Raw genomic sequence first — 25455 nt, forward strand, 5'->3', positions numbered from 1 at the left:
GACTAGGGTAGACGCCTGGTCTAGAATGGGCTCAGCACCACCTAGATTTCTGCATTTCGGCAGGACAGCGGGGTGTGTGTCTTAAAACAAACGCTGCTCGGGAACTGGACTCCCTGGGTTTTTCCAGCCCGTACCAGAGTCCCTGTATACAGTTGAACCTCACTTAAATTTGGCACGCATGCAAATGCCCTTGAGAGTTGGAGCCAGGTGGTTTACTTGCTATCGGTTTCTAACGGTTACTGTTGCTATGTGACAAAGATAGAGAGTTAATTTTAACGGCTACGAGACCGCAGAGGCTCACCCATAGGCTGTGGCCCCACGCCAGCCTCAAGGAACAGAATGGCAGGACAGAGCCAGAGCAAACAGGAAACTGCTCTATAACAAATTGCAAATGACTGCTGCTGTCGTCTACTGTTCAACGGCCTCGCCCCTGCCAGAGAAATCCCCCACAGAATGAGATGAATGACTCGGAAACCGCAGCCACTTTATTGCTGGAGTGACTGGGTGACTGAGCTCGAGAGGTTGCCTGGGTTAAAAAGGACCGTGTCTCCTTCTCCTGCCGTCTCCATAAACTTCAGCTTGACCAAAAACTCTGCTGCCCGTATCCCAACTCTTACCAAGTCCTGTTCACCCATCGCCCCATGCTCGGATGGAGGGATTCGAAAACGAGGATGATTTAAAAATCGAGGCGTTCCCGCTCCGGGAACGCCTCGATTTTTAAATCATCCTTGTTTTCGAATCCCTCCATGGCCTCACTTCCTCCCTATCTCTGTAACCTCCTAAACCCTCTGGTCTCTTGTACATCCCCAATTTTAATCGCTCCACCATTGGCGGCCGTGCCTTCAGCTGCCTAAGCTCTGGAAAACCCTCCTCTCTCTCTCTCCTTTGACGCCCCTTTAAAACCTACCTCTTCCTGTCCTAATATCTCCTTTCATGTGGCTCGGTGTCAAATTTTGTTCGATAATCGCTCCTTTGAAGCGGCGTGGGGCGTTTTACTACGTTAAAGGCACTGTATAAATGCCCCTCGGTGAGTTAGTGTCAAGTGCACCAACCTGCGTGCTACTGAGTCATATAGACCAGGAGGACTATGCTTCAGTCCTTGGCCTGAGCTGAGTTGGCTGACCTCAGTGCACGAGATACTTGCAGATGAAGGAGGCCCCTTCAGTCCCCTGCCCCCGATGCTGCGTCTAATCGATTCCCAAGTTATTCACCTCCAATACTTTATCCGGAAGCCAGCTCCAAATTGGGGCACCGCAGTCAGCCGGCGATGCCCCACGTGGCCAAATAACCGACAGGAGAAGTGGATACTCGGGTGAGGTAGGGAGGGTGCCCGGTGTCTGCAGAATTTGCAACTCAGACGTGAATATTCCACGTGCAAAGCTCGCGCTCGCGCGCTCTCTCTCTAAATGAGAAAGCTCTCCAAAGAACCTGTTAAACGTTTGCCCTGACTGTTTAGATATCAGTAGCCTCGAATGAGTCAGAACCGCAGCAATCCCTCTCTGTCACTCGTAGTATCAGAAGCTGCATCTCTGAGCACATGAGGTTAGGGAGGGGGAAAATCCCTGCTCTTCAGAATCAGAGTGCTCCTCCAAGCCTCCCGTCTGCTTCTGCTTTGCCGTTGATGACTAGGTTAGATTTATATGTAAAAGGAACCCACAGACAACAAAAATAGTTTTGCTGAATGTTTGCACGCATCCCGCTGACTCTCTCTCTGCTTCTCGTGCACCCTGAGTTCTGGAGAAGGCGGAGCGCTGGACAGGGGATTTGCCTCATGGTGCTGCGTGGCCTGTACCATGTTGCCTGGGGTCGGTAGATCAGCGAGTGGGGAAACTGGGGGGGTGGGGGAAGAACGCCTGCATGGTACCATTGGCAGTTGGTGACGTTGCTGTGTCTGATGCTCCTGCATCCAAGAAGCACCAGAGCAAAGGACAATGACAACCTGCATTTATATAGCGCCTTTTACGCAGTAAAACGCCCCAAGGTGCTTCACTGGAGTGTCATCAAACAAAATTTCACACCGAGCCACGTGAGATATTAGGGCAGGTGACCAAAAGTTTGGTCACAGAGGTCGGTTTCAAACAGCACCTTAAAGGAGGAGAGAGAGAGGTTGAGGGAGGGAATTCCAGAGCTTAGGGCCTTGACAGCTGAAGGCACGGCGGAGGTGGAGCGATGAAAATCGGGGAAGTGCAAGAGGCCAAAATTGGGGGAGTGCAGAGATCTCGGGGGGGGGGGGGGGGTTGTAGGGCTGGAGGAGGTTACAGAGAATGGGAGGGGGGCGAGGGGCGAGGCCATGGAGGGTTTCGAACACGAGGATGAGCATTTTAAATTCGAGGTGATGCCAGATCACCTTCGGAGGCTCTCCCCTCCTCCGTGGGAGGCATCACCACCTCGCTTATGTTTTTTTATCGTGCTCCTGCCGAGGCCCTGACTGATATAATCAGTGTGTGGCGGGGGTAGTAAATGCTGCATCTTGCCTCGTGCTGTCAGGACTGCTCGTCGTTGATGGCCCTGGGCGGCAGCTCTAATTCTTGGTTTGAGTTGAGCACTGACCGTTTTTATTTCCTTCACAGTTGGCGACTCCGCCCGATGCCCGGACGATGTTGATATGAATGTGGTTCGACTCTGCTTCCAGGCCTTTATCCAAGAGCCGCACGTGACCCTGAGTCCCGTCCTGTCGGAGCCGATATATGATAAAAGTACGTTTTAAAAACTCATGGCATTAATCTGTGTTTTTACACCAGTTGTTCAATTGCTAGTCTCTGTCTGTCTATCTCTGTCTGTCCCAATCCCCCTGCCCCCCCATCTATCTCTCCGTCCCATTCTCTCTTTCAGTCTTTTCATCCCCCACCCTGCCGTCCCGTCCCGTCCCCTGTACCTGCCTCTCCTGTTTTGATTTTAATTTTTAGAATGTTCATAGAAAAAGTACTTCCCTTCAAAGTGCTGACTTGGGCTGGGGTACAGTTCCACTGGTCCTGGGTCAGTGAAGGGCTGTGGGTGCCTGTGGAATTGTACCCCAGCGTAAGAGTAGGGAGAAGAGGGGAGGGGTGGATCCTCTGCAGGGAAGGCTCATCAGCTCTGGATCTGAGACTTTCTAAGATAGACAGAGATGCAGCCTGTGTCTGGATTCCTCAAATGCCACAACTGTAGCAACAGCAGAAAGAAGGAAAGAAACTTGCATTTATATAGCGCCTTTCACAATCTCAGGACGTCCCAAAGTGCTTTACAGCCAGTGAAGTAATTTTGAAATAGTCAATGTTGTAATATAGGAAAGGTGGCAGCCGATTTGCGCACAGCAAGTTCCCACAAACAGCAATGATAATGACCCGATAGTCAATTTTAGTGATGTTGGTTGAGGGATAAATATTGGCCCCAGGACACTGGGGAAAACTTCCCTGCTCTTCTTCGAAATAGCACCATGGGATCCGAGGGGGCAGATGGGGCCTCAGTTTAATGTCTCATCTGAAATTCGGCACCTCTGACAGTGCAGCACTCCCTCAGTGCTGCGCTGGGAGTGTCAGGCTGGATTTTGTGTTCAAGTCCCTGACTCAGACGAGAGTGCTACCCACTGAGCCATGGTTGACACTTGGCCTGAGATTGCTGCTTTCCTGCAGGGCTGGGTGTGGCAGGGGTTTTGCTTTTTAAAAAGTTTCTGAACAAGGGAGTCCGTCAAATGCCAATTTGCACTCATGGCTTGCTCTTTCGTTTATAGAGGCAACGAACACTTCGGAGCTGAGAATCTGTCGTCTGAACAAAGACTGTGGCCTGTGCACAGGAGGGCAGGAGCTGTTTCTCCTCTGTGACAAGGTGCAGAAAGGTATTTTTGCATTTTTCTACTTCCTCATGTTTCTATTAGTGGAACAGTTGACAGCCGTCAGTCAGCTTTTCTGGGCTGGGAATTTTGCAGATTTGCACGTGCTTGTCAGTTTCAGGCTGCAGCTCAGGAGAATGCAGTGTTATCATCACTGGCTTTTTGCTGTTTGTATCTCTAGCAGTATCACATCTGCATGCGCTGATGTACTGCTTTAAATATATTATAGATATATTTTACATAGGAACAGGAGTGGGCCATTCAGGCCCTCGAGCCTGTTCCGCCATTCAGTTAAATCATGGCTGATCTGTATCTTAACTCCATTTACCTGACTTGGTTCTGTAACCCTTAATCCCCTTACCCAACAAAAATCTTATCAATCTCAGTTTTGAAATTTTCAATTGACCCCCAGCCTCAACAGCGTTTTGGGGGGAGAGAGTTCCAGATTTCCACTCCCGCTTTGTGTGAAGAAGTGCTTCCTGACATCATCCCTGAACGGCCGAGCTCTAATTTTAAGGCTATGCCCCCCTTGATCTGGACTCCCCCCACCAGAGGAAATAGAGTAGATAGAAACCATCAACTCCTTTAAATAGATGCTAGGGAAGTACTTTTGAATTAAACTTGGGTGCTCCAAAACTTTAATGGATCAGAGTGGGGGAGCGATTGAATGCGGACGATAGACGGAGAGAAGGTGAAATTGCGTTTTAAATCTTTTTTTTTTTCCCCCCCCCCTCCTCCAGAGGATATTGCTGTCGTCTTCTCGAAAGACAACTGGGAGGCGAAGGGGGTCTTTTCCCAAACCGACGTTCACCGGCAGATAGCCATTGTCTTCAAAATCCCGCCGTACTGCGACATCGACATCCAGGAACCAGTTATGGTGCAGCTACGACTGTACCGCCCGTCCGACAAGGAATACAGCGACTCCTTCGAGTTCCGCTACCTACCCAAAATAAACGGTAACCTATCGGAATGGACAAAACACACGTGCAGAATGTGAACGGCAAATGAATTTCAGTATAGATAAGGGTGAGGTGGTGCATTTTGGTAGCAGGAATAAGGAGGTCACATACTCCTTGGGGAAATAAGAGTCTAAATGGGGTAGCGGCGCAAAGGGATCTAGGGGTATAGATTCACAAATCATTAAAAGTAGCATTGCAGGCTAACAAAGCCATAAAAAAAATGCAATGCAAACAAGGCACCAGGGTTAATTTTATCGAGGGATAGAACTCAAAAGCAAAGAAGTTATGTTAAACTTGAATAGAACCTTGGTTAGGCTACACTTAAAAGTACTGTGCACAGTTCTGGTCTCCATATTACAAAAAGGATATAAAAGGGACTGCAGAAGGTGCAAAAAAGATTTACAAGGTTATCAGAACTATTAAGACTGAACAAGCTGGGGCTTTTTAGAAAAGGGAAGACTGAAAGGTCTTCAAAATTATGAAAGGGTTTGATAGGGTAGAGGTAGAGATGTTTCCACTTGTGGGGGAGTCCAAAACTAGGGGCCATAAATATAAAATGGTCACTACTAAATCCAATAAGGAATTCAGCGGAAACTTCCTTATTCAGAAAGTGGTGAGAATGTGGAACTCGCTAACAAAAGGAGTAGTTGAGGTGAATAGCATAGATGGATTTAAGGGGAAGTTAGATAAACACATGAGGGGGAAAGGAATAGAAGGACATGTTGATCGGGTGAGATGAAGAGGCTCGTGTGGAGCATAAACACCGGCACAGGCCAGTTGGGGCAAATGGCCAGTTCCTGTGCTGTAAATTCTATGGAAATCCCTCCAGGACTGATGACATAAATGTCGGTCTGTTGGCTTATAAGGGTCCTACATGATAGGAGTGTGGGAGCAGTCTGAACTCCAGTGAACCGTGGGCATGGACCTGCTGCACTAACCTGCCCTTAACTAAGAACTAAAATGGCGACCTCATTCAGAGAGTCACAGGATGGCTCGTTTGGGAAATGGGGGGGGAAATTGATGCAGTAAGGGAACAATCGAACTGAGGGGCTGGAGCAGTTTAGAGAGAACTTCGTGCTGCATTGAAACTGTGCTGCACCTGTCCTGGGAGTGCTCGATGCTGACACTGGCTTTCTGAAATGGAAGTGACTTCCCTTGCCTTGATGAGTCCTGTGGTGATGTGGCTATTGGACTTGCAACCCGAAGGCCATGAGTTCCAATTCCACCATGGCAAATTGGGATACTGAATTCAATTAATCTGGTCACTTGTGGGCTGGCACCATTGAAAGTGACCGTTAAAGCTGCTGGATTGTCGTAAAGTCTCTCAGCTGTCTGTGACACCCACATCCCAAGAACAAATGCAAAAAAAAAACGATTCCTTTTTAAACACACCACCATCGCTGGGTCGTTATCCTGGAATTCTTTACCTAACATCATCATCTACACGGACTGCAGCGGTTTAAGAGGGCAGCCCCCCATCACCTTCTCAGGGCAGCTAGGGACGGGCAATAAATGCCAACCGTGCCAGGGGTCGCGCACATCCCGAGGGGGAAAAATAATGTTTTTTGCTCTTGCGTAATTATTTTGGTCGTCTCCGATCTGTCCGTTAAGCCTGGCGTTGTGGGCCTCCCGCTGATCAGAGAATGCAACCTCATTTGAAGTATTCTTGGTACAGGATCAGTGGTCAGGGTGCTGGAGTGGGGTAGACTGGAGCTTACAGCACTAGGAGACCCTGACCTCTATAATGCAAACCTCGAGTGATGCTCATGCTCTGGCTCCTGCTCTTGGATGGAGTGAGCAGTCCTTAACCACATATGAGCCAAGTGTGTCTCATAGAATTACTCAGCGCAGGAGGCCATTTGGCCCATTGCGCCTGTGCCAGCTCTGTGGAAAAGCTATCCGGCTAGCCCCACACCGCCCCCCCCCCCCTCCCCCCCGGCTCTTTCCCCTGTAGCCCTGCAAATATTTTCCTTTTCAAGTATTTATCAAATTCCCTTTTGAAAGTTACTATTGAATCTGCTTCCACCGCCCTTTCAGGCAGCGCATTCCAGATCGTAACGACTCGCTGTTCATCCAGCTGAACCCTTCCAACTGAAGGAGACGGTGTGAATGACTGGAACTGCCTCGCACCCCCCCTCTTGTGGGATGGGGGTTGTGGTGATCGGAGGGTGATTGCCCTCCGCTGATTACTGACGGTCTCCATGTTTCACGACAGATGTGTATGGAATTCGGAGCAAGTGGAAGAGGAAAATTAAGTTCCCTCCAATCAACACCTTCATGGGTGAGTCCTGTATTTGACGTTTGGTGAGATTTAATCGTACATGCATGCTTTGGGTGAGGGGGGGGGGAGGGGTCTCTGAGTTGGTGGGTTCAGTGGAACTCGTTACGATGTGATCAGCAGCATTGTCGATTTGAATTTATCCTGTGCCTTTGGTGCAGCAGAAGGTGCGAAGATGCTCCACAGAGGCAAAGAAGAACAAACTGAAGCAGTGGGGAGGTGTCTAAAGGCGTCAAAGAAACCGGGTTTGAGGAGAATTTTGAAGGAGGGGAAGAGAGGTGGCAAGACAAACAGAGGGAGGGGATTCCAGAGTGTCGGGCCAAGGGGGCAGAAGGGTCTGCTGCTGAAAGGGGAGTGGGTGAGGCGGGGCACATGGATGCAAATCAGAGGAGTGCAGGGCGCATGTTAGTACGTAGAGCGGGGTTGAGGCTGCCTGAACCAGGACTAGGATGTTAATCAGTGCTTTTCATTCATGCTTCATCTTTGTAATTTCCCTGGGAACTTATTCAGATGGATTAGACTTTTAAAACTTAATATCAGGGTGGATAAAATAAAAACTCCCAGGCCAGGAGGGGAAGTTTGATAGATCAAAAACAACCAACAACTTTGCAGACTTGTTCACTCCGTGTCTCTGGTCTTGTCCCACACTTGCGCTCGTTTCATTTCATTTGGGATTTAGAATGGGAACTATTAGAAACAAGGATTAATAAAATTCATTTGCTTTTAAATAATTCCTTATCGTGTCAAAGTACTTCAATTATTTTGAAGTGCAGTAATTATTTGTATGAAGGCGAACAGTGGTTATTGTGCACACAGCAAGCTCAGGCGAACGAACTGTTCTTAGTGTTGAGTCGGCTTGGCCAGAACATCAGGAGAACTCCCGGCTCCTCTTCTTTGAAAGGTATCCCAGGATCTTTATCATCCGAGAGAGCAGCCGGGTTAAATTATTGGTTTAACGTCCATCTTTCAAAGGATGGCATCTCCCAACAATGCAGCGCTCCCTCAGAGCTGCACTGGGAGTGCCACCTAGTTTAGGCATGAAATCCTGGAGTGGGGCTGGAATCCTTAACCTAACTCGAAGGCTATTCCAGGGCGAGAGAGCTACTACTGAGCCACGGCTTTAACAAATGACCTGCCTTTTAATAACATTTTTTCCTGACCAATGTTTCATTTACAGATTCCAATTTTACTTTGCCAGACTCAGTAGTGCAACTGATGCAGAAGATTGAGAATCGAGGTAATTTTGAATGAATGGTGCTTAATATTCATAGAATCATACAGCACAGAAGGAGGCCGTTCGGCCCATCATGCCTGTGCCGGCTCTTTTGAAAGAGCTATCCAATTAGTCCCACTCCCTGCTCTTTCCCCGTAGCCCTGTAATTTTCTCCCCTTCAAGTATTTATCCAATTCCCTTTTGAAAGTTACTAATGAATCTGCTTCCACCGCCCTTTCAGGCAGCGCATTCCAGATCGTAACAGCTCACTTTTGTAAAAAAAAATTATTCTCCTCCTCTCGCCTCTGGTTCTTTTGCCAATTAACTTAATTCTGCGTCCTCTGGTTACCGACCCTTCTGCCAATAGAAACAGTTTCTCCTTATTTACACACCTCTATTAAATCTCCCCTTAACCTTCTCTGCTCTAAGGAGAACAACCCCCAGCTTCTCCAGTCTCTTTGCATAACTGAAGTCCCTCATCCCTGGTACCATGATAGTAAATCTTCTCTGGACCCTCTCTAAGACGAACTGGTGAAAGGACACAGCTCGCAGAAATGAGAAGAATTTTTTTACGCAGCGAGTTGCTCTGATCTGGAATGCACTGCCTGAAAGGGCGGTGGAAGCAGATTCAATAATAACTTTCAAAAGGGAATTGGATAAAATACTAGAAGGGGAAATATTTTGTAGGGCTTATGGGGAAAGAGCAGGGGAGTGGGACCAATTGGGGAGGTCTTTCAAAGAGCAGGCACAGCAACGATGGGCCGAATGGGCCCTGGTAATGGAAGGACAGTTGACATTTGCAGGCGTATCCTCTATTTACCAGGCACAATCTCCAGATCGCAGATGTGACTATGATGACGGCTATAAAGCTTGATTTCCATGCGGTGAATTGAAAGGGGGGGAGGAATTTGGTGGAGGAGGAGAACGTGGTAGTCCAGAAGGGACTCCATTTTGATGTGAAAGTGTATTCCTCTTTCCCCCCCCCCCCCCCCCCCACTTTCCTTTGCTGGAGGTGCTGACTCCTTGCTAGAATGTCCGGGAGCCTAGACAGCAAGTTATTGACATTGGAAGATGGGAACAGAATCAGGCCATTCAATGAGATCATTGCTGATCTGTATCTCAACTCCATTTACTCACCTTTGCTCCATATCCCTTGATACCCCTTGCTTAACAAAAATCTGTCGATCTCAGTGTTGAAAATTTCAATTGCCCACCCCCCCTAGCATCCACAAACTTTGAGGAGGTGAGTTCCAGATTTCCACCACCCTTTGTGTGGAAAAAGTGCTTCCTCCTTTCACTTCTAAACGGCCTAGCTCTAATTTTAAGGTTGTGCCCTCTTTATCTGGATTCCTGGAGAGAAACTGTCAGATTCCTTCGTCATTTGAAAGATCTTGATCAGATTACCCATCGACCTTCTAAACTCGAGGGAAAACATGCCAAGTTTATGCAACCTGTCCTCGTAGTTTAACCCTTCAAGCCTTGGTGTCATTCTGGTGAATCTGCGCTGTAACCCCTCCAAGGCCGGTGTATCCTCCCTGAGGTTTGGTGCCCAAAACTGAACAGGATATTCAACTAGGGGACACCTCTGAAAAAATCTGCCCACCTTGACATCCTCGTGTACTTTCCCATGATGTGGAGATGCCGGTGATGGACTGGGGTGGACAAATGTAAGGAATCTTACAACACCAGGTTATAGTCCAAAAGTGATTTTCAAATAAAACTGTTGGACTATAACCTGGTGTTGTAAGATTCCTTACATTTGTGCACTTTCCCAAGCTGGGATGGGTGGGGAAAGAGGCATTCTGATCTCCAGGAAAAGGAGGGTTGACAAATGACCTGCTCTTTAATGAGGCCGCATATAGTGACCCTACAAGTCCCGGCTGGAATTGAGTTGATAGGGTGATTCCCCTGTCAATCACACCTGGAGACCACCCTGCTGTAAGTGACTGGATTTGTATTATGTAACTATCCTGCACTCACTGCATTTTGCTGGAAAAAATAATCCTGCTGTAATCGGGAGACGTTGCTGTAGTTTTGGGGCTCTTGTATATTAAAACCACAAGTCCTGCCCCTGCCTCCAACTCACTGGCTGACACAGTGGTGTCAATTTTCATTCCACTTTAATAAAACCTATTTTCTGACCAGATTTCATTCCTGTTTCATTGACAGGTTCCAGTTTCACTTCACGGGACACAGTGGACCGGCAGACGATTGGGAATCAAGGTAATTTTAATTTGTGCTTAAAGGAATAAATTAAACGGGCACTGGAGATGAAGGCATATCCTCGATTTATGAGCTGCAATCTCCAGATAGCAGATGTGACGATGATAACCACTATAGGCTTGATTTCAGTGAAGTGAAGTGAAGTGAACTGAACTGAAAGTGGGGGGGACCTTCTGAACCAGAAGGAACTCCACTTTGATGTAAAAGTGAACTCACACCAAGTCCTGTTCATCCATCACCCTCTGTGCTCGCTGACCGACATTGGCTCACGGTCTGGGAACGCCTCGATTTTCAAATTCCCATCCTTGTTTTCAAATCCCTTCATGGCCTCGCCCCCCTCCCTATCTCTGTAACCTCCTCCAGCCCTACAACCCTCCGAGATCTCTGCGCTCCCCCAATTCTGGCCTCTTGCGCATCCCTAATTTTGATCACTCCACCATTGGCTGCCTAGGCCCTAAGCTCTGAAATTCCCTCCCTAAACCTCTCCACCTCTCTCTCTCCTTTTTAAGATGTTCCTTAAAACCTCTTTGACCAAGCTTTTAGTCACCTGTCCTAATATCTCCTTCTGGCTCAGTGTCAAATTTTGTGTTCTGGCCCAAACATCTTCAGCTGCGTCATCAATGACCTTCCCTCCATCATAAGGTCAGAAATGGGGATGTTCGCTGATGATTGCACAGTGTTCAGTTCCATTCGCAACCCCTCAAATAATGAAGCAGTCCGAGCCCGCATGCAGCAAGACCTGGACAACATCCAGGCTTGGGCTCATAAGTGGCAAATAAAATTCGCGCCAGATAAGCGCCAGGCAATGACCATCTCCAACAAGAGAGAGTCTGACCACCTCCCCTTGACATTCAATGGCATTACCATCGCCGAATCCCCCACCATCAACATCCTGGGGGTCACCATTGACCAGAAATTTAACTGGACCAGCCATATAAATACTGTGGTTACAAGAGCAGGTCAGAGGCTGGGTATTCTGTGGCGAGTGACTCACCTCCTGACTCCCCAAAGCCTTTCCACCATCTACAAGACACAAGTCAGGAGTGTGATGGAATACTCTCCACTTGCCTGGATGAGTGCAGCTCCAACAACACTCAAGAAGCTCGACACCATCCAGGACAAAGCAGCCTGCTTGATTGGCACCCCATCCACCACCCTAAACATTCACTCCCTTCACCACCGGCGCACTGTGGCTGCAGTGAGCACCATCCACAGGATGCACTGCAGCAACTCGCCAAGGCTTCTTCAGCAGCACCTCCCAAACCCACGACCTCTACCACCTAGAAGGACAAGGGCAGCAGGCACATGGGAACAACACCACCTGCACGTTCCCCTCCAAGTCACACGCCATCCCGACTTGGAAATATATTGGCCGTTCCTTCATCGTCGCTGGGTCAAAATCCTGGAACTCCCTTCCTAACAGCACTGTGGGAGAACCGTCACCACACGGACTGCAGCGGTTCAAGAAGGCGGCTCACCACCACCTTCTCAAGGGGCAATTAGGGATGGGCAATAAATGCCGGTCTCGCCAGCGACGCCCACATCCCATGAACAAATTTTTTTTTTAAATCGCTGCTGTGAAGCGCCTTGAGATCTTTTACTACGTTAAAGGCGGTATATAAATGCAAATTGTTGTTACTGCCTCCTCCTTTGCTGAAGGGGTCACTGGTCAGCAGAAACCTGAGCTGATTTTGTTTTTCCCCCTCTGCGCAGTCTAAGGGCTAATTCTAACACACCCTTACTGCCACCCTGGCTGGGATCAGCTATCTGGGCACACGCCTGGGAATTGAACTATGGACCCTTCTGGTCTTTATATCTCAGGGACACCACTGGGCACTTTATTGGAACTTAGAAGAAAATGTTATTTAAAACATTTTTAAAAAAAATCTGAACTTAAAAGTAGGAATTAAGAATGTTGATTTAAGTGGATAAATCATAGAGCACAGAAGGAGGCCATTCGGCCCATCGTGTCTGTGCCGGTTCTTTGAAAGAGCGATCCAATTAGTCCAACCTCCCCCGCTCTTTCCCTATAGCCCTTCAAGTATTTATCCAATTCCTTTTTGAAAGTTACGACTGAGTCTGCTTCCACCGCCCTTTCAGGCAGTGCATTCCTGATCATAACAAAAATAATTCTCATCTCCCCTCTGATTCTTTTGCCAATTATCTTAAATCTGTGTCCTCTGGTTACCGACCCTCCTGCCAGTGTAAACGGTTTCTCCTTATGTACTCCAACAAAACCCCTCATCATTTTGTACACCTCCTAATTAAATCTGCCCGTAACCTTCTCTGCTCGAAGGAGAACATCCCCAGCTTCTCCAGTCTCTCAACATTACTAAAGTCTCTCATTCCCTGGTACCTGGATGCTCCAGATTTTAGTGCTCTTTTTTGTTTTTAATATATAAAAGGACACAGAATTTTCTGATTTCAATGAAGATTTTACTGAAGAGCTTTCACTGATTTTAACTGATTTCTATGCTTCAGAATTCCAATTTCTGGCTAATGTTGAGGGTGCTGCTCAGAATTTTGCTGCAGAGGAAGAGGCTGAATGCTATCTATTTAACCAACCGACCCAGAACTGGAAGTACAACAACCAGGGATACGATGCTGCTGCTGCCGCCTGTTCTGACGTTGCCCTAGGAGAGATCCAGGATGAACTGTACAACACATGCTACATGAAGGACGAGCCACCAGACCCTATCGGTTACAAATTCTGCAGCCAACCAGAGGAGCTGCAGAACTGTAGGGAGGCCGAGGCCTTTGTTTCCTCCTTCGATGGAAATTACAACATCCTGGCGACGGTGAATGACCTGTCCTTGTCCCCGCCCGACGACCACAACTTGGCCATAAGTGACTGCACGCAGGGCTTGGAGTTCTGGAACGGCGGTGGGAAGCTGTCCAGCGTTTTGGGCCGCAGTATTGCTATGCCGAATGACCAGGAGGGGACAGAGGGCTGAAAGGGCAATGCACGGATTGAGGGCCCGGGGTGCAAGCCTCTTTTCCCCAGTCTTGACGTGATGGTGCATTGACTCCCTGCCTCCGCCGGTACCACCCGTTAACCTGCTCCTGAGCCTGACCACTGTTGAGCCTCATCGATTGGCATCGGGATGTTGACCCCGTTCCATCAGTAGAACCCTGGGACTGATTCCGCGCAGATGCGTGTAACTTGGGAGTTTTAAATTCTGCTTTATCCAATAACCCCTCCAACTCCGCTTTAAACCCCCACCCCACCAAAGTCTCCCCTCCCCAGCAGATTCATAACTAAACTAGAAAACTGCCAAATGAGGGAGGAAACTCATTCAAGGGTAACTTCAATCGGTGTGTTCCCCGTACATCTGCCTCGTCGCAACCTGTAGGTTAGAGGTGGGGGGTATCCATGATGGGTAGAGACTGCTCGCTTGTTCGCTGTACTAGCTGGGATGGAGAGGCAAGGAAGTCGCTCACAGGCTGTGTAGTACTGTTTTCCGGATTTTGGGAGCGAGGTTGGCATATAGTACGTGCCTTTCTGAATGTTGTACTGAGATTCTCCGACTAAAGGGCAGAGAATACCCGGAAATTGTAAGCCAGTTAAAGGGTGTTGGATTGTCGACCTCCTGAAGGTTAAGGAGCCCACGAGGTTTGCCGTCCCACTTATCAGTAACGCTGGAGATTTACACCCTGGATCAGATCAGTGCTTGGGAGCTCTCTTCTCATTTTAAATTTTTAAAAAATTTAATATCTAATGTTTTTATAACATAATAGGAGTTCAGAAAACTGAAAGCATTGGGTATTTGTGAAATGTGTTTTTAAAAACTTTTTTTTAAAGAATTTGTTTCTCTGTTTTAAAAGTTGTAATTTTCACTCCGATTGTATTGTTGAGAATGTTGTCCCGGTTTATACGTACTAGTTTTTATTTGCTTAATAGCGGGTTGCTAAGAGACAGGTGTGAGCGCTATAATCCTTTGGGTATTTGCTCCGTTGCAGCTGGGGAGTCATTGGCCTGCCTGGGTAAGAGAGGCGGCAGAGTCCTGTGTTTGGATGGAAAGTTGTGGATTTGAGGCGGGGGGAGGTCCATTTTGTCGTCCTCGAGTTGTGCTTGTGAATCACTTTTGATTGGCAAATCCTAAAACCAGCCAATCTGGGGACTGGGATCTGGCTTTGGAAACTAAACCCAACTCACAAACTTTGAGGGGGGGGGGTTTGTTTGATTGACTTGGGAGAGCAGATCCTCTAATTGGATCCAAGTGAAACTAGTTTATCTTGTCCACGTAGGACGGTGTGATTGATAACAAACAGGAAGAGGCTTTTAGTAGAACTCTTCGCCTGGCAAGGACCCAGGTGAGAGATTCTCATTGGCACAGGGAGGAGAACAGCATGGTGTCTCCCTGGTCAGAAGACCAGCTCGGAGAAGGTTTATAAACTTAAAAGGAGATGAAGTGACTTTGAGTTATGTAAAGACAGTAAACAGTATGGAAAGAGTAAAATCTGGAACACTACAAACTAAGTTGTGACAATAGGATAAGGGGACATAGGTTTGGAAACATGACTAGACAATTTTATGACTGAAGTTCTTCGAACAAAGAGTGTTCAATATTCGGAATGGACTTGCAGGTAGGGTGAAAGTCATTGAGGCAAAACCCTGACACCACTTTAAGGAGTTGGATGCTGTGACTTGACGCACTGCAGGTTCCTTCTGAATGAGCTACGATTGCCACCTTCATCTGTATCTTTCCCGTGAACAGTCCATGGGTGTCTTGACAGATGCTGGGGCTGTGTGTAGTCCAGGTTGGATGAGGCAGGGGCCGTGTAGCATGATCTTTTGAGTCAGAAACGCACATTAGATTCCCAATTAATTATTTACTACTGTAGGAAGTTGTAATAGAAATGTCTGTTCCTGAATCTGTCCTGTCCCCAACCTTGTATGATTGGAATAAAAAGCTAACGCCCGCAGAGCAAGGCACCACTAAGGTTGTAAAGGGTAGGAGCGAATAAGAGGTAAATCAGAAAGTAATGATGAAAGTTTTGGCGCTTGGGGTGACCTAATAAGAGTTTGATAGGGTAGACGTAGAGAAGATGTTTCCATTTGTGGAGGAGTCCCAAGCTAGGGGCCATAAATATAAGATAGTCACCAATAAATCCAATAGGGAACAAGGAGAAACTTCTTTACCCAGAGTTGTGAGAATGTGGAACTCGCTATCACACGGAGTAGTTGCGGTGAATAGTGTAGATACATTTAAGGGGAAGCTCGATAAGTACATGAGGGTGGAAAGGAACAGAAGGATATGCTGATAGGGTGAGATGATGTAGGGAGGGAAGACGCTCGTGTGGAGCATAAACACCAGCACAGAGCAGTTGGGCCGAATGGCCTGTTTCTGTGCTGTTAATTCTATGTAATTACCCAGGTGGCCATTCTTCATGTGAGCCCAGTCCTGTTGCTTGGTCCGCGTGTCGCTTCAGCGGGGGCGGGGTGGTCACTGCATAATGGCAACTCGGGCTAAATGTCCCCTCCTTTAAACCAGAGGGCCTGAACCCAACCGTAGTCCCTCCCCACCAGCGACATCAGCTAACACAGCAAAGGCCACAAATCAAGCCTGGGACTTTCCTGGTCTATACGGCTCAGCTGCTCACTACTGTATCCAGCTGAACTAATGATGGGAGCCTGAGCTTCAGTTTGAAAAGCCTGCAGGAGGGAGGGAAGTGAGGAGTTCGACAGTTTTGAGGTCGTTGTAAATTACAAGTTAGGGCAGATGCTGCAGTGAACCTTGGGTTATGAAGATAAATTCTTTGTATATAATGTATGTATTGTAAATAATTAACTTAACTACAGACTGTGGCTTCTGATCTGTAATGTCAGTCCTCAAACAGTTGTCAGTTAATTTCCATCATGGCTGCTTGGAAAAAGAATGTGAACATAAAAAATAAATGAATAAAACTGTTCCTGAGGGTGTTTCAATCTTTCATATCCCATCACAATATGTATACAGTGTGGGACGGGGAGGAAGAGTGGGATGGAGGAGGGGCTGTGTAACTGAATTCCACGTTGTCCTGTACACTGATAATTCATGATCTTAGCCAGTGAACACAAGCCAAGCATGGGTCTGCATGCTGGAGGACAGCTCACCTTGGGTTGGGAATTGTCTTCATTATGTGGCTCAGTATCCATTTTTGTCTGATTTACGCTCCTGTGAAGCGCCCTGTGGCGTTTTACTACGTTAAAGGCGCTAAAATGCAAGTTGTTGTACTAGTGCTCGATGGGACGGCACGCTCAGCGACTTCGAAGAGAGGTAGAAAGAAAACGGGAGAAAAAAAAATAAAACTAGTTGGAAAAGAAATAATACATCACTGGATAGGATCAAGCCTGGCCGCCTGACGGAGCTCCGAGCTGCCGCGGGCCGACCGCCTGACGGAGCTCCGAGCTGCCGCGGGCCGACCGCCTGACGGAGCTCCGAGCTGCCGCGGGCCGACCGCCTGACGGAGCTCCGAGCTGCCGCGGGCCGACCGCCTGACGGAGCTCCGGGCTGCCGCGGGCCGACCGACTGACGGAGCTCCGGGCTGCCGCGGGCCGACCGACTGACGGAGCTCCGGGCTGCCGCGGGCCGACCGACTGACGGAGCTCCGGGCTGCCGCGGGCCGACCGACTGACGGAGCTCCGGGCTGCCGCGGGCCGACCGACTGACGGAGCTCCGGGCTGCCGCGGGCCGACCGACGGACGGAGCTCCGGGCTGCCGCGGGCCGACCGACGGAGCTCCGGGCTGCCGCGGGCCGACCGACGGAGCTCCGGGCTGCCGCGGGCCGACCGACGGAGCTCCGGGCTGCCGCGGGCCGACCGCCTGACGGAGCTCCGGGCTGCCGCGGGCCGACCGCCTGACGGAGCTCCGGGCTGCCGCGGGCCGACCGCCTGACGGAGCTCCGGGCTGCCGCGGGCCGACCGCCTGACGGAGCTCCGGGCTGCCGCGGGCCGACCGCCTGACGGAGCTCCGGGCTGCCGCGGGCCGACCGCCTGACGGAGCTCCGGGCTGCCGCGGGCCGACCGCCTGACGGAGCTCCGGGCTGCCGCGGGCCGACCGCCTGACGGAGCTCCGGGCTGCCGCGGGCCGACCGCCTGACGGAGCTCCGGGCTGCCGCGGGCCGACCGCCTGACGGAGCTCCGGGCTGCCGCGGGCCGACCGCCTGACGGAGCTCCGGGCTGCCGCGGGCCGACCGCCTGACGGAGCTCCGGGCTGCCGCGGGCCGACCGCCTGACGGAGCTCCGGGCTGCCGCGGGCCGACCGCCTGACGGAGCTCCGGGCTGCCGCGGGCCGACCGCCTGACGGAGCTCCGGGCTGCCGCGGGCCGACCGCCTGACGGAGCTCCGGGCTGCCGCGGGCCGACCGCCTGACGGAGCTCCGGGCTGCCGCGGGCCGACCGCCTGACGGAGCTCCGGGCTGCCGCGGGCCGACCGCCTGACGGAGCTCCGGGCTGCCGCGGGCCGACCGCCTGACGGAGCTCCGGGCTGCCGCGGGCCGACCGCCTGACGGAGCTCCGGGCTGCCGCGGGCCGACCGCCTGACGGAGCTCCGGGCTGCCCTGTGGCCAGTTGCACACAGTACCGAAGCAAAGTCACAAACGTTGATCAGGTTACATCAGCTCAAACCTCTTTAAAGCTGCTAATTTTAAGGCCTTATTTTGTGCAATGTCAAACTGATGGGAGTGCATGTAATCTCCAGATCAGATTCATGTCACACCCTGAAGATATAATCACCTTCCCTTTGCACTGTGTGTAGTAATCCAATCATTTGCCCCATCAGCAGCAATCTCACAGCTACAAAGGCAACAGTGCATCAATTTGTAACCCATCGCCCACCATGACGTCTGTCACAGAACACAGCCGCTAGCAAAACAAGATTGCAGAAATAGCTATACGTTAGAGGTTATGACAGGACAGTGCAGTTACATGAGATTATATAGAGGACTGGACAGTACTGTTACATTAGGGAATATAAACAGGACTGGACAGTGCTATTACATTAGGGATTATATACAGGACTGGACAGTACTGTTACATGAGATTATATAGTGGACAGGACAGTGCTATTACATGAGATTATATAGAGGACTGGACAGTACTGTTACATTAGGGAATATATACAGGACAGTGCTGTTACATTAGGGATTATATACAAGACTGGACAGTACTGTTACATGAGATTATATAGAGGACTGGACAGTGCTGTTACATGAGATTATATAGAGGACTGGACAGTGCTGTTACATGAGATTATATACAGGTCAGAGCTGTATTACGTTAGGGATTATACATAGGACTGGGACTCTGCTATGTTACGTTAGGGATTATATAACACACCACTATCTGAATACATACTCTTTAATAAATCACACTGTTGGAGCAATGTAGATGGAGCCTTACTGTGCATTTAACCATTTTAGTACCAGTGCTGGGAGTTTTTGAAATGCTGATGTGGGAAAGTGCTCCATTTCACAACACCGATGAACCTCACCTTAATGAGCACAGATTATTTTTAAAAAGTGACTGCTTTGTGCCAACGCTCCAGGCAAATAAATTGTTGTCGTGGCAACAAGGCGTCTGTTCCAAGCTGAGCTTGCACCTCAAAACATGCGCCCGGATCTTGCGTCATTTCCTGCAAGGTGCTGTGGTGGATTATTTTTAACTTGTCCCCCTGAGCAACACATAGCTGATAAATAATACCAGGAGTTTGAGCAATAAAACGCACAGACTGAGAAAGAGCGTCCACAGATCACGAACTTTATATATATATATATATATAGATATCAGGACTTCCGAAAGAAAGCGGAGTGGGACTAATTGGATAGTTCTACCAAAGAGCCGGCACAGGTACGATGGGCCGAATGGCCTCCTTCTGTGCTGTATCATTCTATGAAAGGAAGAACATGTATTCATATTGTGCCTTTCACAACCTCAGGACGTCCCAAAGCGCTTTACAGCCAATAAAGTATTTTTGAAATGTAGTGATTGTTATAATGTAGGAAACGCAGCAGCCAATTTGTGCACAGCAAGCTCCCACAAACAGCGCTGTGATAATGGCTGGATCATCTTTTCAGTGATGTTGGTTGAGGGATAAATATTAGCCAGGATTATTCGACGGTGTGAGCCGTTACAGCCAAGCCTGGCGCGGTCCTCGCCATCCGTCCATACACGTGACCTTTTCAGCGGGAGTCGCTGGCTAGCGGTCAGCAGTGGGAACCGTGGCTGAATTCCCCTCCTTCCTAACCCACAGTGGGGACTGAAAACAAGTACAGCGAGTCGGCTCCCGTCCCAACTTAGATCAAGTAACTGAGAACAGGCCAGTGACCGATCGTCTTCCCGGTCTACAGAGCTCAGTGACACATAGCGGGCACGTACCCAGTCATCGGGGGAGCTGATCGCAACTTCAGTTTTTTTTTTAAGCAAAGCATGCATGATTGATGCTACAGTGTCAAGGCTCAATAAACACTGGGTGGTCAGCTGTGACTCAGTGGGTAGCACTCTCACCACTGAGTCAGAAGGTTTGTGGGTTCAAGTCCCACTCCAGGGACTTGAGCACAAAACCTAGCCTGACGCTCCCAGTGCAGTACTGAGGGAGTGCTGCACTGCCAAAGGTGCCGTCTTTCGAATGAGATGTCAACCTGAGGCCCTGTCTGCCTTCTCAGGTGGATGTAAAAGATCGGTGACTATTTTGAGGAAGTTATAGTCCAGCAATTTTATTTGAAATTCACAAGCTTCCGGAGGCTTCCTCCTTCCTCAGGGAAGGAGGAAGCCTCCGAAAGCTTGTGAATTTCAAATAAAATTGCTGGACTATAACTTGGTGTTGTAAAATTGTTTACAATTGTCAACCCCAGTCCATCACCGGCATCTCCACATCATATTTTGAAGAAGAGCAGGGGAGTTCTGGCCAATATTTATCCTTCAACCACCGTCAATTAAACAGAGTATCTGGTCGTTATCACATTGCTGTTTGTGGGATCTTGCTGTGCGTAAATTGACTACCGCGTTTCCTACAACAGTGACTACACTTCAAAAGTACTTCATTGGCTGTGGAGCGCTTTGGGATGTCCTGAGGTTGTGAAAGGCGCTATATAAATGCAGGTTCTTTCTTTTATTATGGAAGGGATGGGAAAGGGTTAACTGCTGGGTGAAGTCTGGGGGGTGGGGAGAAGGGGTGTAGGGAGTAAAGGTGATGAACTTCTTCCAGCAGCAGCCCTGCTTGAGTCAGGGCTGACCACAGACAACGGAAAAAGTGAGAGAGGAAATATCCTCCTGTGGTTTTAACAGCTAGAGTTTGAAAACAAAACCCACAAAATGAAACAGCACCATGTCTGGCGCAACGTGGGCTGTTAGTGTCACAGATTCTCCTTCTTGTTTCAATGTTGCTGAATAGTTAGGGGATTGTGCGGTTGGTACCTCTCGGGTATCATCCTGTGGCTCCTTACTGTAACATAAGGCACATGGTCGAGAGGTTGCACAGAACAGATCCCTTGGAGTGAGAGTTTGGATATGACTCTGGTCCGTGCTATATGGCCAAGAGACTTGCGTCTTTTTGTGTCTGGAATTCCCTCCCTAAACCTCTCTACCTCTCTCTCTCCTCCTATAAGACGCTCCCTAAAACCTGCCTTCGCCCAAGGTTTTGGCCGACTAATATCTCCTTATGTGGCTCGGTGTCAAATTTTGTTTGATAATCGCTCCTGTGAAGCGCCTCGGGACGTTTTACCCTGTTAAAGATGCTGCATAAATGCAAATTGTTGTTAGGTTTCAAAACTTCATTAGCATGTTACCGATCTGAGTAACAGCACAAGTACCTCCGGCCACAAAGGATTAACATTCGTTTGCTCTCTGGGTGGTCTGTTGTTTTGGATTTTTTTTGACAACGGTTCCAACGGGGATTCCCTGGCAGTGGGGCTTTCCGTGGGGCAGCATTCTGGTCAATTGTTATTGAGGTAAGGCACAAAAGAAACTAAAGAACACTAACCTCTCTCCGACTAGGCAAAGCCTGTTCCTGGAACTTTATCATGCCCTATTAAGGAAATAAACACAGTGTAGGGTCAGCACAGCACCCTGTAGGGCTATAATTTCCTTTCTTCTCCTTCCCTCTCGATGGGTTCTGGCCCCATTGGTGCCACCGCCTTCCATTCCCTCGCCCACTCTTTGCAGGTGAGCCCAGGCAGTAAATACCGCTGGGCTATTCCACCGAGGAGGGCATCGTAGCACAGCCCGGTCCCGTGAGCACGCGCAACGCTGGATGGCGATCAGGTTGATGTAAAATACCCCACGGCACTATTTCAAAGAGGAGCAAGGGGAGTTCTCCCCGGTGTCTTGGGCCAATATTTATCCTTTAACCAACACCAACAAAACAGATTATCTGGTCATTATCACATTGCTGTTTGTGGGATCTTGCTGTGCGCAAATTGGCTGCCATGTTTCCTACATCACAACAGTGACTACACTTCAAAAAGTACTTCATTGGTTGTAAAGCGCTTTGGGATGTGAGGTGGTGAAAGGCGCTATATAAATGCAAGATCTTTCTTTCTTTCTTTAAAACAACAGGCTCAAAACAGATCGGCCAAATTGCAGAGGACACAATGGAGCCACAGCCAGGCCTCTGGGTCTCCTCACAGTGATGCCCCTGCAAACTCCTCAGTTCCCTCCTAACCACAGACAAGAAGCATGAGGTGTCGACAGGCAAGGAGGGATCCCCCTAAAACTCAAGTCTAATTGGATCGAGTTGCTATGAGAATAAGCCAGACAGGGAGAAAAAGATCATCACTTACTCACCCAGGCAGAACCAGGGGAAACGGCCTCAAAAATCTGGCAGCCGTTCGGGACCCACATGCCCGTGGAAATTCATAAACCCATATTGGCGCCGTCAAGCAGAACCAACAGACGGGCAGCTGCAGCATGGAAACAGGCCCCGAGCCATTCACAAGCCGCTGAGAGGCTCACTCTCTTATCACCCGCGATCTCTGTACTCTGCCCTCTCGGGTGCATGTAAAAGATCCGAAGATTTCGAAGAAGAGCAAGGGAGTTCTCCCCAGGAGTGCTGGCCAATATTTATCCCTCAAGCAACAATCACTAAACAAAAAACCAGATCATCTGGTCATTTATCTCGTTGCTGTTTGTGGGATCTTGCTGTGCGCAAAATTGGCTGCCGCGTTTCCCCTCGTTACAACAGTGACTACATTCCAAAAGTATTTAATTGGCTGTAAAACGTTTTGGGACGTCCTGAGGTTATGAAAGGCACTATAGAAATGCAAATTCTTTCTTAATGTACACATATACTGTATATTGTGGAAACATATGAATGTATCACCCCTAAGAACATGGAAAGAGACGTCGCAGAGGGGACCTTACAGAGGTACTTAGGATACTTAACGGGACACAGAACAAATCTCTCAAACTTTCAGACAGGCCAGGGAATCAGAACAAGGCGGCTCAGGCCTGCAAAGAGCTAATTAAAGGCAGACATCTGGAAGTATTCCCGAACACAGAGGGTGACCAACAGCTGGAATGGGGCTGCCAGAGATGGTGGCTGAGGCCAGAACATCAGATCCATTTAAGAAACAACGGGCTGCTGCAATGGGGAGTTGGGAGGGTGGGTATTCTGGGAAGATGGGATCGAATGAGCCAGCTGACCCTCCTTATCCAAACCAATCTTGTGAAAATGTAACAATAATCAAATAAAAATGGGTCTGTCCTGCAGATGTTACTCATTTATAAAATTCAGTTTAAATTTTCACTTCGGTATCAACAGAATCCGGGGAACGGGGGGGGAGGGGGGAGAGTAACAGAGATTGTGGGGGGAGTGGTGGGGGGAGAAGAGAGTAACAGAGATTGTGGGAGAGGGGGAGAAGAGAGTAACAGAGATTGTGGGAGAGGGGGAGAAGAGAGTAACAGAGATTGTGCGGGGAGAGGGGGAGAAGAAAGTAACAGAGATTGTGGGGGGGAGGGGGAGATGAGAGTAACAGAGATTGTTGGGGGGGAGGGGGAGAAGAGAGTAACAGAGATTGTGGGAGAGGGGGAGAAGAGAGTAACAGAGATTGTGGGAGAGGGGGAGAAGAGAGTAACAGAGATTGTGGGAAAGGGGAAGAGAGTAACAGATTGTGGGAGAGGGGGAGAAGAGAGTAACAGAGATTGTGGGAAAGGGGAAGAGAGTAACAGAGATTGTGGGAGAGGGGGAGAAGAGAGTAACAGAGATTGTGGGGGGAGGGGAAGAGAGTAACAGAGATTATGGGGGGGAGGAGAGTAACAGAGATTGTGGGGAGAGGAGGAGAAAAGAGTAACAGAGATTGTGGGAGGGAGGGGGAGAAGAGAGTAACAGAGATTGTGGGGGGGGAGGGGGAGAAGAGAGTAACAGAGATAGGAGGAGGAGAGGGGGAGAAGAGAGTAACAGAGATTGTGGGGGGAGTGGTGAAGAGAGTAACAGAGATTGTGGGAGAGGGGGAGAGAGTAACAGAGATTGTGGGGGGGAGGGGGAGAGAGTAACAGATTGTGGGGGGGAGGGGGAGAAGAGAGTAACAGAGATTGTGGGCGGGAGGGGGAGAAGAGAGTAACAGAGATTGTGGGGGGGAGGGGGAGAAGAGAGTAACAGAGATTGTGGGGAGAGGGGGAGAAGAGATTGTGAAATGTCAATCAAACTCCTTATGTTATTTTCATAAAAAACAACTGGAGTTTCCCTCCCGATCTGAGTTTGAGGTGTGAGATCTGGCCAAAGAACGATGACTATTAACGATATCAGAGTCATTAAGGAGAGCAAACACACCATCCAGCCGCAGCTTGGCTGATTGTCCCTCCCTCCCTCTTCGATCCAGGCGTTTGCTGGGATCGAGTCTGGTTTCAGTGCTTGTGACACAAATCCTGCCCCTTGGATATGCCAAGGAAACTATGGATGTTAACTCCCAGCTCAGAGTGACTAAGTGGAATTGCAAGAGATATTTTTTAGAAGGCATTGTGCGATCCTTCCTCCTGATCCCTCACAGCCTCTTTACATCCACAAGGCAGTTGCCAGTATATTTTTTGCACCATAAATAGCGTGTGATCTCATCTATTCCTACTTGGTTTGCTTGGCACACAGCCAGGGAAACTCCACACAATCGATCTCCTGCTGTTAACATTGCAACTCCTTCCAAGGCTGAAACACAGTTTCCAGTCAACTGAAAGAAAAGAAAGAAATTTAATATTTATGTAAGCATTTACATAGCGCAGTTCACGACCTCAGGACATCCCAAAGCGATTTGACGAAACAGCGCAATTAGAAAGAAAGAACTTTCATTTATTTAGCAGCTCATCATGTCCACAAGTGCTTCACAACCAATGCATTGCTTCTGAAGTGCAGTCACTGTTGTTATGTAGTCAAACCCGCCACCAAATTGTGCACAGCAAGATCCCGCAAACAGCAAATGAGATAAATGCCCAGGTAATCTGTTTTTTGTGGTGTTGTTTAAGGGAGGAATGTAATAAAAAAGGAACAACTTGCACTTCTAAAGCGCCTTTCACAACCTCAGGGCGTCCCAAAGCGCTTTACAGCCAACGAAGTGCTGTTTTTAATGTAGTAATCGCAGCAGCCAATTTGCGCACAGCAAGATCCCACAAACAGCAATGTGATAATGACCAGATAATCTGTTTTAGTGATGTTGTTTGCGGGATAAATATTGGCTAGGACTGCCTTGCTCTTCTTCGAAATAGTGGCCATGGGATCGTTTACGTCTACCTGGGAGGGCAGACGGGGCCTCGGTTTAACGTCTCATCCAAAAGACGGCACCTCCGACAGTGCAGCACCCCCTTAAGTACTGGCACTGGGCGAGTCAGCCTAGATTTTGTACTCAAGTTTCTGGAGTGCGACTTGAACCCAGAACCGTCTGACTCAGAGGCAAGAGTGCTGCCCACTCAGCCAAGGCTAACTAGTGAGGACACCAGGGAGAACCCCCTGCTCTTCTTTGAATAGCACCATAGGATCTATTACAGCCATCTGAACAAGCAGACTGGGCCT

At 49.0% G+C, this 25455-nt stretch overlaps 1 protein-coding gene across 1 annotated transcript in view; it reads left to right on the forward strand.

The window, feature by feature from the left end:
* The window catches only part of LOC137305941 (transcription factor RelB-like), a 29239-nt gene extending 12845 nt beyond the window's left edge, over nucleotides 1–16394 (forward strand). Inside the window, exons 6-12 of the mRNA XM_067974900.1 lie at nucleotides 2571–2696; nucleotides 3710–3814; nucleotides 4549–4764; nucleotides 6983–7048; nucleotides 8223–8282; nucleotides 10428–10481; nucleotides 12963–16394. Of these exons, the coding sequence (XP_067831001.1) occupies nucleotides 2571–2696; nucleotides 3710–3814; nucleotides 4549–4764; nucleotides 6983–7048; nucleotides 8223–8282; nucleotides 10428–10481; nucleotides 12963–13435 (1100 nt within the window). The 3' untranslated portion in view covers nucleotides 13436–16394. The remainder of the gene's footprint in view (nucleotides 1–2570; nucleotides 2697–3709; nucleotides 3815–4548; nucleotides 4765–6982; nucleotides 7049–8222; nucleotides 8283–10427; nucleotides 10482–12962) is intronic.
* The last annotated feature ends 9061 nt before the right edge of the window (nucleotides 16395–25455 follow it).

This window comes from Heptranchias perlo, chromosome 41, assembly GCF_035084215.1.
Source record: "Heptranchias perlo isolate sHepPer1 chromosome 41, sHepPer1.hap1, whole genome shotgun sequence".
NCBI lineage: Eukaryota > Metazoa > Chordata > Chondrichthyes > Hexanchiformes > Hexanchidae > Heptranchias > Heptranchias perlo.